This window comes from Hoplias malabaricus, chromosome 17, assembly GCF_029633855.1.
Source record: "Hoplias malabaricus isolate fHopMal1 chromosome 17, fHopMal1.hap1, whole genome shotgun sequence".
Classification (NCBI taxonomy): Eukaryota; Metazoa; Chordata; class Actinopteri; order Characiformes; family Erythrinidae; genus Hoplias; species Hoplias malabaricus.
Window position 1 is genome coordinate 27,790,663 of NC_089816.1, and position 14,071 is coordinate 27,804,733.

Below are 14,071 nucleotides of genomic sequence, written 5' to 3' on the forward strand. Positions count from 1 at the left end.
CGGCATTCAGCGAGCAGTTGTGGGTTCGGCGCCTTGCTCAAGGGAACCTCAGCTGTGGATTGAGGGAGGGGGACAGTGCTAGTCCCTCACTCCCGCTGCCCCCAAATTTCCTGCCAGTTGTGGGAATAGAACCAACAACCATTCAGCCTTAGCCCTTAAAAAGTTAGCGTCTTTTATCCTTAGCGTACTTTTATCCTTAGGTGAGTTGGGGAAAGATAATTAATGAATCCATTAATGTTATAATAATTTTAAAATCTTTAGTGTGTTCTGTAAACATAGTATAGTATAGTGACAAGTTCACTATAGATGTTTTAAGCATTACTACTACATGTGGATTGTGCACTGAATCATAGGTGTTTTGTGATTAACGTACGGAGTAATTTTCATTTTTAAATAAATAATGTATATTACCGTGATATAGTAATTAAAACATTCATTCATCTGTTCTGTCTGTAGTGCCATGGAAATATCAACTGCTTCCCTGAGTAGACAGGCAATATGACCAGCTAAATTGAAAGATGTGAAAGTAACTGCATTGGGTAGAAAAATGCCACTGTGTCCCTTTTCCTTGTACTTCAAAAAATCAATATCTTTTTTTTCTTTCCTCCAGCATCGAAAATAAACCTCTTCCTCATGTTCTATGTGTTGAAGGAGAAAGAGCTAGCTCCTTCATTGCTGGTTACCCCTCAGGAGGCCACCATCAGGTTCGAGGACGTCTACTTTGAGTACTTGGAGGGACAAAAAGTCCTCAACGGGGTTTCCTTTGAAGTGCCTGCTGGGAAGAAGGTGGCCATTGTTGGAGGCAGCGGGTCTGGGTAAGTGCACAGTGGAAAGCAATACTCTGCCACTTTACTGGCAACTTGTAGGAATGCTGTTTTATGGTGTTTGTCTTCTACCTATTGATAAACATCTTTTTTTATATTTTCTTTTTTTTCTAGAAAGAGCACAATCGTCAGGTTGCTGTTTCGATTCTATGAACCCCAGAGGGGCAACATCTATATCGCTAACCAGAACATTCGAGATGTTAGTCTGGAAAGTCTGAGGAAGGCTTTGGGTGTGGTACCCCAGGTAAGTGATCCTATAAAATAGGATCATATTAGATTCTCCCAGTTCAGTAATGCACATTTGTGTTTACTCTACTCTAACACAATTTGTAAACTCACAAAGTGCTTATGATATGTCTAATGAGTTTAAAGTAGGGAAAACTCTGAAATTCTTGAGATCCAGGACACTGACTTTTTCCAAAGTAACTCATTATCCTACTGCTCAGTACTTTTAATAATTAATTACTTTAAATCATTTATTTCATATGTTTTACAAGTCTATGAAATGTACAGTAAACATATGCTTCATGCCTGGCTCATATAGCAGGGTTAAAAACATCCTATACCATGATGAAAATGTGAGACACTCCACAAATAACGACATTTTTCACAGATTTTTCTGTGCTTGATCGTTGTCAGCCATCAAATATGTTCAGTACTTTATGCAATATTTTATATCAATACACTTGTACACAGTATTTTACACTAAATTACACCATCTGCACTGAATGAAACACCACATACACGTCCTACTGACGACTCCAATCCTCAAATCCTCTGGGTTTCTCACAAATTGCTACATTGTGTGAGCAGGAGGGAGTAATATAAAATTAGACGCTCGTAAACATGACTGTTGAAAAGCTAAACCTGTGCTGTGCTTGTGGTGAGTGCTTTCTGCTCAGAAAAAAAAAGTATGTGGAAGAAACTATACATGCATACATACATTGGCTGAAACCGCTTATCCCATTCAGGGTTGCAGTGTGTCCGGAGCCTAGCCAGAATCACTGGGCTCAAGGCGGGAACAAACCACGGAGGGGGCGCCAGTCCTTCACAGGGCAATACACACACACATTAACATTTGGACCGTGGGAGGAAACCCACACAGACACAGGGAGAACACGCAAAACTCCTCACAGACAGTCACCTGGGACTCGAACCCACAACCTCCAGGTCCCTGGAGCTGTGTGACTGCGACACTACCTGCTGCACAACCGTGTAATTTGGTACACACAGAAAAGTTCAGTTTAGGTCAGCTTTCATTTGTTGGCAGTGTTTCAGGCATGACCTCAATGTCAAATTTCATACCAAATGGTGTGTATTGTTACACTTATATAGCGCCTTTCTAGATACCCAAGGATGCTTTACAATCCACACTGCTCAGAACACTCAATCCACACACACTGGCGAGAAGCAGCAGCCAGACGCGCACAGTGTACTCTCGACCAGGAACGACCGTCCACCTGGGGGACTGCATCGGGCACTAGGATTTCACCCAGGACAGAGTGCCAATTCATATCTGGGCTCACACTCATTCACTCACACATACAGACATTCATTCACATACACACTCATTCACTCACACAGCAGGACAGTTATTAATCTCCATGTTCTACATCTACAAACCCTCCATGTTTTTGGACTGTGGGAGGAAACCAGAGACCCCGGAGGAAACCCACGCAGACATGGGGAGAACATGGAAACTCCACCCAGATGGGACTTGAACCCAAGATCCTGGGAGAACCCAAGAAGCTGGGAGGCGAACGTGCTAACCACTAAGCCACTGTGCCGCCCACAATACAGGATGCTTAGTCATAAATATTGAACGTATTTCATACTACAATTCACAGTTAGGGAGGCCCCAAACTACAGGATATTCTAGAAAGACCATCCTTTAAAATCACCCTGAAATCAAGAAAACTTTGGGATTGTCAGAAGGTGCAAATTAGCATCAAAGTCATCTAGATTGTCCTGAAATGTGGGCCAGGCATAAGCTATGTGATATCCTGTTAACACTACACTTGATGTTCGAACCTCAAATTCCAATTTAAATTAAACTGTAGTCTTAACATACATGTCATTACCTCTGCTTCACATCTTATATCTTGCTTGTCTCTGGCTTTAGGATGCAGTCCTCTTCCACAACACCATCTTCTACAATCTGCTGTATGGAAATGTCAATGCCACACCAGAGGATGTGTACAGAGTAGCCAAGCTTGCTGGTATCCATGATGCTATCCTAAGAATGCCTCATAGATATGACACTCAGGTTGGAGAGCGAGGCCTAAAGCTTTCAGGTATGGTGAAAATTCATTAAATATATATATATTTTTTCTAATTAAGTTGATCTGAGTCATCATAACCCCCACTGTAATCGTATAATGTTTTTTTTTATATTTTCATAATAGTCTGTAAAAGGTCTGAAGTATTTTACCAGTATTTCTCCCCTTTCAATGTAAGACGGGCAGTCCTAAAATGAGTAAAGCATATTTAAGCTTTTACTGTGAACAATCACAAGGCTAACCTGGCTCCATCCTTTCTTCAAGTGTGAGCAGCCTCACGCAAGTAAAACCAGCGATATTTTCAAGGCTCACATTGATCAAAAACCTGCACTCATTTTGAGGCTCAAATGAAACATCTTATTAAAAAATAAACAATGCATCATTCTCACATTTTTTTTAAACAGTCCTTTTTAAAAAAAAATAGTTTTAGCAGCTGTTCTTTTAAATAAGAATGAGTCCCTTTTCACACAATGCAATTACATAGACATGAGTGATATAAAGCTTTGTTTTTAGCCATTTTCACTTAGTTCTCTTTCTTCTCTGTTTTGGCAATTTTGCTTAGTACTGTTAAATATACTATTTTTAAAGAGGCAGCAGTGAAACATGTTAGAAGAGGTTATTTGGTCCAGTTAATTAATTTTTTACCAAAAGTAAAATAAAATAAAATGAATGAGACATAAATAAATATTTTTAGTCCTATACAAAAGAATGGGATCATAATTTGGACAATAATAATTCCCCTTCAAATGACTTACTTTACTTTACCACAGTGGTTGTCTGCTGATCCATTTCAAAATGAGATCTGAATATCGAAACTAGTGATTTGTTAATCTCATGTTAGTCCTTGCAAAGGCTTTCAGACATGCACAGACAAACAAGTTCAGAAATATAGCCCTACATCCTTGTCTTTTTGTTTGTAAGGTTTATGGAGATTGGAATGTGTTTTAATTCTCAGAGGAGTTCTATGTGAAAAGGGCATTCTCATTCAGCAAAACGCTAATTTTTTAGCCAATCTCATGCCATCTTCTATATTCGAGGAATGTTCACAATTCTCAAATAATTTCCCTTTATGTGAATATTGCTTTTAGTCATTGATCAAGAACAGGTCTTTATGCTTTTTTGATCTTATTTACATTTAAGTTACATACACGTAGTTCATTGCAGGAATGATTTTATGATGTTTTTTGCATATTGATTAATTAAACACTCATTGAGGAACACTTGGATGTGTCTGGCTAATGACAGGTGGAGAAAAACAGCGTGTGGCCATTGCCAGGGCAATCCTGAAAAACCCTCCCATTCTGCTCTATGATGAAGCCACTTCTTCACTAGACTCAATTACTGAAGAGGTAAGGATCATTGTCACGTCACAAGTTGCCCACCCATGTGGTTCAATTTTGATACACTTTTTTTTTTTGGAAAACAATTTTTACATCCATGAATTATTACATAATAATAATATAAAATGTAATAAAAAAAACTATTTTCAGCAAATCATAATTCAGTTAGTTTTTCATAGCATGTTTTAAAAACATTTGTTCAGAATTTGGTTTTTGGGACCTTGACTAGCATCTGTCAGCTGAATAAGTTTTCCAGGTATTATAAATTGTCTAAAACTCTGCAATCATGGGCTCCTCTAAGCATCTGTCTAAAGATCTGAAAATGAAACTAACCAATGCCCACAAGGTAGGGAAGGCTATAAGAACCTAGCAAAGTTTTTTCAGCCTGTGGCTACTAGGATGCAGAATTATAAGGAATGGCAGTTCAGAAGAACTGGGAAGTCACTGTTAGATCTGGAAGACTAAAACTCTTGGACTGGTAAGAACCACTATGCTGGCAAGAAACGCAATTCAAATCTCCCATATGACTTCCAGAAACCTGCCGAATGATTTGAGGCAAAAGTTATGATGCCCTGTTCCACTGTGCAGCAATACTTGAACAAATATAATCCTGGAAGAGTCTAAGAAGCAAACGTTATATACAACCTTGTCACAAACTCTACATTATATAGTATATATAGTATATCTAAACAAGCCAGATGAGTTTTGAAATAATATCCTGTGGCTTGATGAAGTCAAAATAGAACTCTGTTGCCACAGTTATCCAATATGTGTAGTGTAGAAAAAAAGAACTGCATTTCATGAAAAGACCATCTTCTTAACTGTGAAGCATTGGGGTCTATCGTGCTTTGTGGGTGTGTTACCACCAGTGGGGATGGCTATATTGCAAAGCTAGAGGAAAATACATTCCACAATTTAAAAAAAACAGCAAATGCTGGATTCAAAAGTTAAATTGCCTGTTAAAAGGCTGAAAGTGAAGAAGGGTGGCTTCTGTAACAGGATAATCATCGGAATCATACCTAAAAATCCAGCATGTACTACCTAAAGAGCTGCAACCTGATGTTTTTGAAATGGCCCTCACTGTCTCTTGAACTAAACATAATAGAATATTTGTGAATAGACCATAAACTGTCTGAGCTTGTGGGGAATATATTTAATCTACAAATGTTGAAAGATTTTATCTGAATGAAATGAATGACTGAATAAATGAATAAAAAATTATAATAATGATAAATGCCAAAGGGAGTGATATTAATTAAATTGTTTAATGTTATGAAAGAAAGAGTAACTGCATTAGTATTTGCTGAAAATATATTGGTTTTTGTTTTGATAAGGTACAGAAATATACTGTTTTAATACTCTACCTAATTAAATAAAGGGCACCCAATTGCACAAACCTTAATTCCAAAATAATATGTGAAATAGAAATAACATATAATTTATAATAAAAGGTCCTTCTGTGGTGGATTTCACTGCAACATGTTTCACAAATGTTATGATAGGAGCAGTTTGAGGCTGGGAAATAGGATCATTACAAAATGTCCCAAAAGATTCCTAGAAGTGAAAAAAAAACACCAAATGTGAACCTGACTTTAATATAGGTTTAAAAAAAAAAAAAGAATGTATTAATAACTGTATTATTAATCGCCATTATTAGCATTTTACATTTCGGCTTTTAATATGCAGGTTTGTAATATGCAAAATGAGCTTATGACACTTTGAAAAAGGTTTTTAACATAACTGCTTTTATGAAATGATTGTAGCTAATGATTCTTATGCATCAAGCATTATAGACCTTTCAATTTCCAATATTCAGCCATTTAGTGATTTAAAATATATTTAGGATAGTGGGTAGAGAGAGCAATTACTTTTTTCTAAGATTGGCTGGGTCTGTTCTTGATGTCATTGTGGACTTTTTCATATGGATATTTACACTCTAGACGGAAGCTCAATTATTTTTATGAGGATGAGACTTTAAAGGTTATTACAGACACTGGAGATATTTTGAAGCCTTTTTTTAAATTTATTTATTTATTTATTTGTTTCCCCATATCGGTATCATGTTTAAAAAAAAAAAGTCCTCATATAAATCCTGTCAATCATATTGGTACTAGTTATTACAAAGGAAGAGACACATCTTTGTCATAAGCCAGGCAAGCTCTCATTGAAACATCACAGAGGGGGTGGAGGTGGGGATTCATTTTAATGTTTCTAAAATTGTTCTTCAAACTTGGTATTATTCAGGGAATTATGTTATTGTTCCCTCAATCTCATTGCTTTCTAGAACATTCTCAGCTCCATGAAAGATATGGTAAAAGACAGGACGTCGGTCTTCATTGCCCACCGACTATCCACCATTGTGGATGCAGATGAGATCATTGTGCTGAATCAGGTAAGATCACTTACTGTATGCAACACAATAAGACATTCAGTTGAGAATTCCATGCAGAGTAAAGAAGACTGATTAAAAATTCACTCAGGTGGCTTTTGAAGTAATGCTTCTTAAGGCAAGCTGAATAGTTTGTTGTAGAGAGCTCATACACAGCGAAGGCACAATTGTGCTATGGTCTTCCTGTCCATTCCTGTATTAAAGGTATTCTTTAGAAACCACTTATACCCTACTCTGCAAAATATTTTTGAAACTTTTCATAGTAATCATTTTATTCAATAGTAACTTAGTGTGTATTGAAATATAGTAGAGAACATCTGTGAAAAATGAAAGCATAAATTTTATATAGTTTACAAACGTGATCCCTAACTGTTAAATGAGATTAGAAGGAATAGTACCCATGCTGCATGTTAATTCCGATTGCTAATAAAAAGGCCCTGTGTGATTCTTATGATCAAGGTCCAGCTCAGTTGTGTTGTACATGGGATCACTGTGGAATTTTCAAGACACTGTTTAGCCTACTGTGTTTTGAGATGGAGCTATAATTGAAAATGTTTTGGGGAAAGTTCAGCCATCTTTTGGCAAATCAGTGGTGCTCAGCATAAACAGATTCCAGACAAATACAGATTTTGCATTTCCAGTGTCTTTTCTTAAATCTGTGTAAGGAATTTACTTCCTTCTCCTTTTATCATAATTACCTTCCCAATGTTTATTGCTCTCTGGATGTCCACTATTGCACCATAAACATCAGCGTCCTCGCTGTCCAAGCTACTGTATTTTTGTGCTGCGACTCTTACAGTATTGTTGGACCGGCATCTTTTTAATCAACAAGAAGAGAGAAACTATTACTAGAAAATCAACAAAGCATGCATTTTGTCCAGGGGTGCACACAGCATTCATTAGAAGTCTTATAACAATATGGTATTTTGCCCATTTCATGCAGTTATAATTTTCAACAATATGGATAAATTTTACTCTCTCTGACTCCTGACTTCAAGTGACTGTGATGGTTTTGTGCCATCTTTGGGGATGGTGTTTAGATATCCGGCAATATAATGTAAATTTCTTAGCCAACTGCACCACTTGGGAGTTACAGGGATATTTATTAAAAAAGCCTGTCCCATGGCCTTCTGGGTCTTTTCTTTATTTATATATATTTTTAAGTGCAGTGCTTTAGTAGTGTTGTTAATGGCGAGGCAGCCTTGAACATTGTGCTAGTGATGAGAGGCAGGGCCACGGTGTGAATAAGAAGACCCTGCGAAACACAGTGACTCTCTGCTCTTGGACTGACCTCGAAATGGCAGTGGAGCGAGAGAGCTTCTTTGCAGATGCTGACCTCTTAACCCCTTTCATTAGTGAAAAGATTTGAACTCTCACCCATCGAAGTATGAAAATAAGATCACCTTCGTGAGGTGCAGATTTTGAAATGCAAAGGCAGAGCTGTAGAAACCTCTCTCTCTCTCTCTCTCTCTCTCTCTCTCTCTCTCTCTCTCTCTCTCTCTCTCTCTCTCACACACACACACACACACCTTTCAGTTTCAAAGAGAATGATTCAAATTATCCTGCCATACATAGCATTAAAATTACATCTTTGTTTCTGCAATCACTATACATTTTATCAGCTCCAGTTATCATATGTGGGCACTTTGTGTTGCTTTGCATGCTTTTGTTAGACACCTGTTCTTCAGAGCTCAGGACCACCCCAGACTAGGTGTTATTTGGATTCTTCATCAGTAGTTACACGATGCTGGCTGGTGGACTGCCCTCTGTCCAGCAGTCACCCTTAAGTGTTAAATAACTCCAGCAGCACTGCTGTGCCTGATCCACTCGTTCCAGTGCAACACACTCTAACACACCACCAATATGTGAGTGTCACTTCAGTATTGACAATGATTCATCACCCAAATAGCATCTGCTTTGTGGTGGTTCTGTGGGGCTCCTGACCATGTAAACAACAGGGTAAAGGTGGCTTACCAAGTATGCAGAGCAGCAGATGAACTACATTCTGTAATTGTAGAACTACAAAGTGTAGCATTGCAGTGGAGCCAATGAAATGGACAATGAGTGTAGAAACAAGGAGGCTGTTTGAATGTTTTGGCTGATCAGTGTGTTTTAATACCAAGCCAGTGAGCCAAAATATTAAGACCACTCACAAATGAAGCAGCTAATGTTGACTTGTAATAATGGCACATGTCAAGTTCTGAAAAATATTAGAAATTAAGCGAACAGTCTGTTCTCATAGTCAACATGTTGGATGTGGGAGAAATGGGCAGGCATTAATAATGTTCTGCAGGGAAATCCTAGATCCAGGCATTCACACGGACATCAGTTTTTTTGGCTGACATAATAATAACGGCAGAAATCTGTTTTTTAGTATGTAGTTTGATTGTTCAGGTAAACGCTGGTCATTACAGAAACGCTTCATAAAATATATGGAATTTATATACTTGCAGCCGTGCTTGTAACAGATGTTCTACTTCTGTCACCAGAGCTCTGGAGAGAGAGAGAAGATCAGTGGGCGGTGGTCCTCATTAAAATAATGAGTGGAAGTGGCTCACACCTTCCACTCTGACGTCAACACTTCTGTGTATCTCCTTTGAGTGGGGACCTTTTTAAGGAGCTCAAGCGTGGGTGCTGTTGGTCAGAAAGAGTGTCGAGACAGGCAGCTGGGAGTTAGCATATGGAGGTTGAAGTTCATACTTGTCCTATGAATACTTTCAAGCAGCCCTGAAATAAGCTGTTTTGAAATTTGAGTTAGTTTCAATGTTATATTAATGGTGCTTGACCCTGTTTGCAACATTGTCATAAAAGTACTGCATTAAAATACTCACATGGCAGTTAGGGATAAGCTTATGGTGACATCTGTGCTGGCTGTCAGTATTTAGTATTTACTATCAACATTAGTTCAAAGTATATTTACTTCAGGCTATTAACTTAATGTCAAACTTATCTTAAAACACTGCTTCAGGCATCAGGCGGATTATTAATCATTTCATGTTATTAATGCCGTTTTAAAATTATTAATCTCTTTTAAACGTCTGCTTTTATGACCGCCACTATGAACAACCTGAATATAGCTTTCTTATAAATGTTATTTTTCAGATGAAACCTATCAAAAAGACTTGCATCAGACATCATTATTTATGCAAAATGTTTGGGAATGTGTGATTCTTTTCATACTTCACCTGTTTACTAATGTACAAGCTTGATATACTACAGTGTGTGGCTGTAATATGGCGTCAAAATAGGGACAAACATTCTGTGAACCTATAAGCAGAATCTGTAACTGAGAAATCATATGAATGGAGAGGTGAAACCCACAGGCTCTTAGTGGGGCATGTAGAATGTGCTTAGGGGTGAAGGGGGCTTATCTCCAGCAGCCAATGGTTTGACTAGATCCTGCACTCCCTTTAAAACGGGGCCAGAAGCTTTTGAAAGGGTTTTTTTTTTCTTTCTTTCTTTTTTCCTCCAATCCAATGAAATGTGCAGATACAAAATGAATGATTAAATACAGAACTATTCTGTTTACAAACCCATTTATAAAACTCTCCATAAACCATAAGTTTTGGTTCTGAAAATGTTGGCTCTATTTTGACGCCATACTGTATTAGCTACAAAAACAAATCGGGTCAAGTTTGATATTGACAAAAACTTTTGTATTTAACATCTCCAGCTTGGATCTGGAAGAGTGACTTGATCAGGAAATCCCTGTTTCTTTTTACATTTTAGTGTCTTGAAAAGGATCACAGTCGTACCATGTTACTGCAAAATGCAGCGGCTGCTAAAAATATGCCATGTGCTATAGACCGCCTTTCTCAGCGAGGAGCGGTGTAGTAATTGTGGCAATAACTAGAAAACAGCCCGGAGACATATTCGGCTGACATTGTGCAAGCTAATTTCATACTTTTGCTTTGTTGCTGGCAGTCTTTTAAGACCCAGTGCTGCAAGCGCGCCCACACACAGCCTGTGTGCCTGTTCAGGGCCGCTGTGTGTTCTCTCGGTCTCTCGGTCTGTCTCTGCTCTCTCCCTCTCTTCCTTACACACATACACACACACACACACAAACACTCTCCCTCCCTCCTGCTCCTCCTTTGGCTCATCTGCCATTGCCCCTCTTCTCACTGCTGATCTGCTTGGTGCTCCCATTTGCTGCAGAATCACATCCAGCTGCACCACCGGCCTGTTACGGTCATTTAAAACTGTGCCTTCCTATTGATGACGCATAGATGAATGGCACCATAATACTCTCAAGTAGTCTCTTTAAATGCTCCCAAGGCAAATCCCGCATGAAGTGCCAGATTGTGCGTGTTCACGCCTGTGCGTGAGCGTAGCTTTTGTTTATCGATTGCTGCATAGAGCTGTATAGCTGTATAAGAAACAGAAAGCTCTCGATCACAGTAGAGTAGGTTACTCCGGTGCTTGAACATGGTTCTGTCTTGTCAACCATGACAAAAAATAGACACTATAAATTCTCATTAACCTTCCCTGCTCTCTGCAAGTTTAAATGTGAGTTAATGTCTCACTCTCTCTCTTTCTTTTTTTCCTCCTCTCAGTCTCTATTACTCTCGTAATGGATGGATTCTTACCTTCTCATAATGACCACCCCCCAACTCTGATTTCCTTTTCCTCATTCTTCACTCTTTCTTCCTTCTCCATCATTTGTCATGTTTTTTCTCTCCTCTCCAACTTTTCCTTTTAATTTATCCACTACTTTTGCCTCTCCCCTTTTCTCTCTTCTTCGTCCTATCTCTTTCTTTCTCTTTTTCCTTTGTTCCCTCTTGTTTCTAAAACATTCTCATTGCCTTTAATGTTGGCTTGCCACCCCCCCCCCCCAAACACACACACACACACACACCCCGCACCCTCTTAATTTGGTTGTCTGTTTCTTCTCTCACTTTCTCCTCCCCATCTGTTCTCTGATTTTCTCACCCCCTTTCTCTCTCTCTCATGTTTGTCTCCACAGGGGAAGGTAGCAGAGCGGGGCAGCCACCAAGCTCTCCTGAACACACCGGGCAGTTTGTACGCGGACCTGTGGAACACACAGAACAGCAAGATACTGAACTACAACGGCAACGACAAACCCTCTGCCCAGGCCGAGCTCATCTCTCAGAAGGAGGAGGAGCGCAGGAAGCTGCAGGAAGAGATCCTGAACAGTGTAAAGGGCTGTGGAAACTGCTCCTGCTGAGGCTCACAGCTGATTGCATAAACACGTACATACATACATATAAGGCACATAGCTTTCCAGGGCGTCAGACTTGGTGTACTTCTGTCTTTAGGGTTGCTCTACAGAGAAACTGGAGGAGGATAAATGTCTCTTTGTGCCTCACATGAAAATATGACCAAACTTAGGCCTGAGTTCACTGGTCATCCAGACTGTGACCAGTAGAGTTGGCACTTCTGTCTGTTAAAGGAATACGCCAGTGTTTTTCAACCTAATCCCTATATAGTCAACCACCACAGACAAGTATTTTGATTTACTTGTACATAGTATGAAAACTGGAAAAAACCTTTGAATCAAAACTAACTTGCAAAAGAAGCCAATGGATACTGCTGAGGCCAACAGTCTGTTGCACTGCAGATAGAAATTAAGCTGAAAAACACTGGCTTCATCCCTGAAAAACCTGGCATGTGGCATTCTGCACATCCACAAACCACAATCACTGACATGCCTTTCACAGTTAAGACAGTGTTTTCAAAACTTGGTCCTGGAGCATTCTGCACTTTTCCAAATCTGACATTATGAGCTCCCTTCAGTTTAGCAAGGGTTGTTTATTTTCTGATTAGTTAGAGCAGGGGGTTATTCAACAAACCACGTGCTGTCATTTAAGCAGGTAATTTAGCCCAAAGTAAAGACTAACTTACAGAAGTAGAGGTAAGACTCGTTTCTTTTGGCCAACTCACACTCTGGAAATGAGACCAGCTGATTATGAAATTCTGCTTTTTGGTGTAGCCTTCTTGTCTGTTTTAGCACAAGAAAATGCAAAGAAGGCATACTCCAGGAGCTACTTTAGGAAACACTGAGTTAACACTTTATCAAGGTGTTTAAACCTATTTTAAATTATTATATATATTTTTTTCCTCAAGATTAAGAACTGTAGGTAGCTGTTTTTATCATGGGTGTGTACATATTAATATAACAATGGAGATGTAAGCGTGAAGAATCACGTTGTTTAGGTGCAAACGTACCAGAATTTTTGTATTAAATGTATTTACTGGATGTAACAGGAACACTTTATATACTTCATGAATTACAGCTTCTTGTGTAACAGAACTTAGGCCCTACTTTTTTGGCCAATGTTCATATGTATCGAAAATTAAATGTGAACAGAAGCTGCTAACAGAAAGAAAATACAATTAAAAAAGCCTAAGTGGATTACTTTTTTGTGGCTATATTTAATTGGCATTCACTATTTTCAAGTTTTCAAATTGGGGACAGAAATGGCAGCATCCTCGTCATCCTGAGTTTTTTTTCTGTGTGTCATTATTTTTCCAGGCTTTTAGATAATTAAATTCTTTAATTGATGCCATATTTCAGTTTACTTGTTACAGAAATTAAGACTGTGGTATTGTTCATTATTATAAGTCTTCATCATTCATGCACAAATTTACAAACACATCAACATTTTATACAAAGTGACCTTTAAATTAAAGTTGCGTTATGTCAGAAATGCTAAAGTGGAATATTGCTAAGCATGTCCATATGACAAATTCAAGCATTCTTCCCTTGCAATTTGTCATCCGCTGCATTGGCTTCCTATATATATATATATTCCTATATATAGCTCAGCCCAGTGGCAGGATGCAACTTGATACTTTTGTCTGTGAGGGGGGGGGGGGGGGGGGGTTCTCTCAGTTTCAGTCCAGGATATATAGAGGACTGGCGTATTTTGCAAATAACAGAAACTGAATAAATATGTAAATTATGTCATGTTTGAAGTAATGGATTTGCAATGATAAATGTGTCACTGCAGTTTATGACTGATGTATGAAAGTGATCAGAAGTCTAATTTGGAAGCCTCAGGGTTTTCGCGTAGGTGTGGAGTGAGATAATATTACACCAGATGTTCTTCACTTAATCTAATTGAGAGCTTGTTTGGGAATCCATATGTTTATGGAGCAAAGAAGCTGCAATTAAAGTTGTGGTTTCCATGTAGGATCAAATCAGTGGAGTTAAACCACAGTTCTGAAATTGCCATTCATAAATGTTTTAGAATGGCCTTCAAGCAAATAGCTGGATGA

The 14,071-nt window shown here is 38.6% G+C and overlaps 1 protein-coding gene across 3 annotated transcripts in view; it reads left to right on the forward strand.

Annotated features, from left to right (window-relative positions):
- The window catches only part of abcb7 (ATP-binding cassette, sub-family B (MDR/TAP), member 7), a 35,729-nt gene extending 22,086 nt beyond the window's left edge, over positions 1-13,643 (forward strand). For 2 of the 3 annotated variants that reach the window (XM_066649459.1, XM_066649458.1), the window contains exons 11-16: positions 652-815; positions 939-1,068; positions 2,947-3,118; positions 4,349-4,452; positions 6,728-6,835; positions 11,796-13,643. In XM_066649459.1, coding sequence (XP_066505556.1) covers positions 652-815; positions 939-1,068; positions 2,947-3,118; positions 4,349-4,452; positions 6,728-6,835; positions 11,796-12,017 — 900 coding nt within the window. In that variant the 3' untranslated portion in view covers positions 12,018-13,643. The remainder of the gene's footprint in view (positions 1-651; positions 816-938; positions 1,069-2,946; positions 3,119-4,348; positions 4,453-6,727; positions 6,836-11,795) is intronic. The other variant, XM_066649460.1, reaches the window with a different exon arrangement.
- Positions 13,644-14,071: the final 428 nt, after the last annotated feature.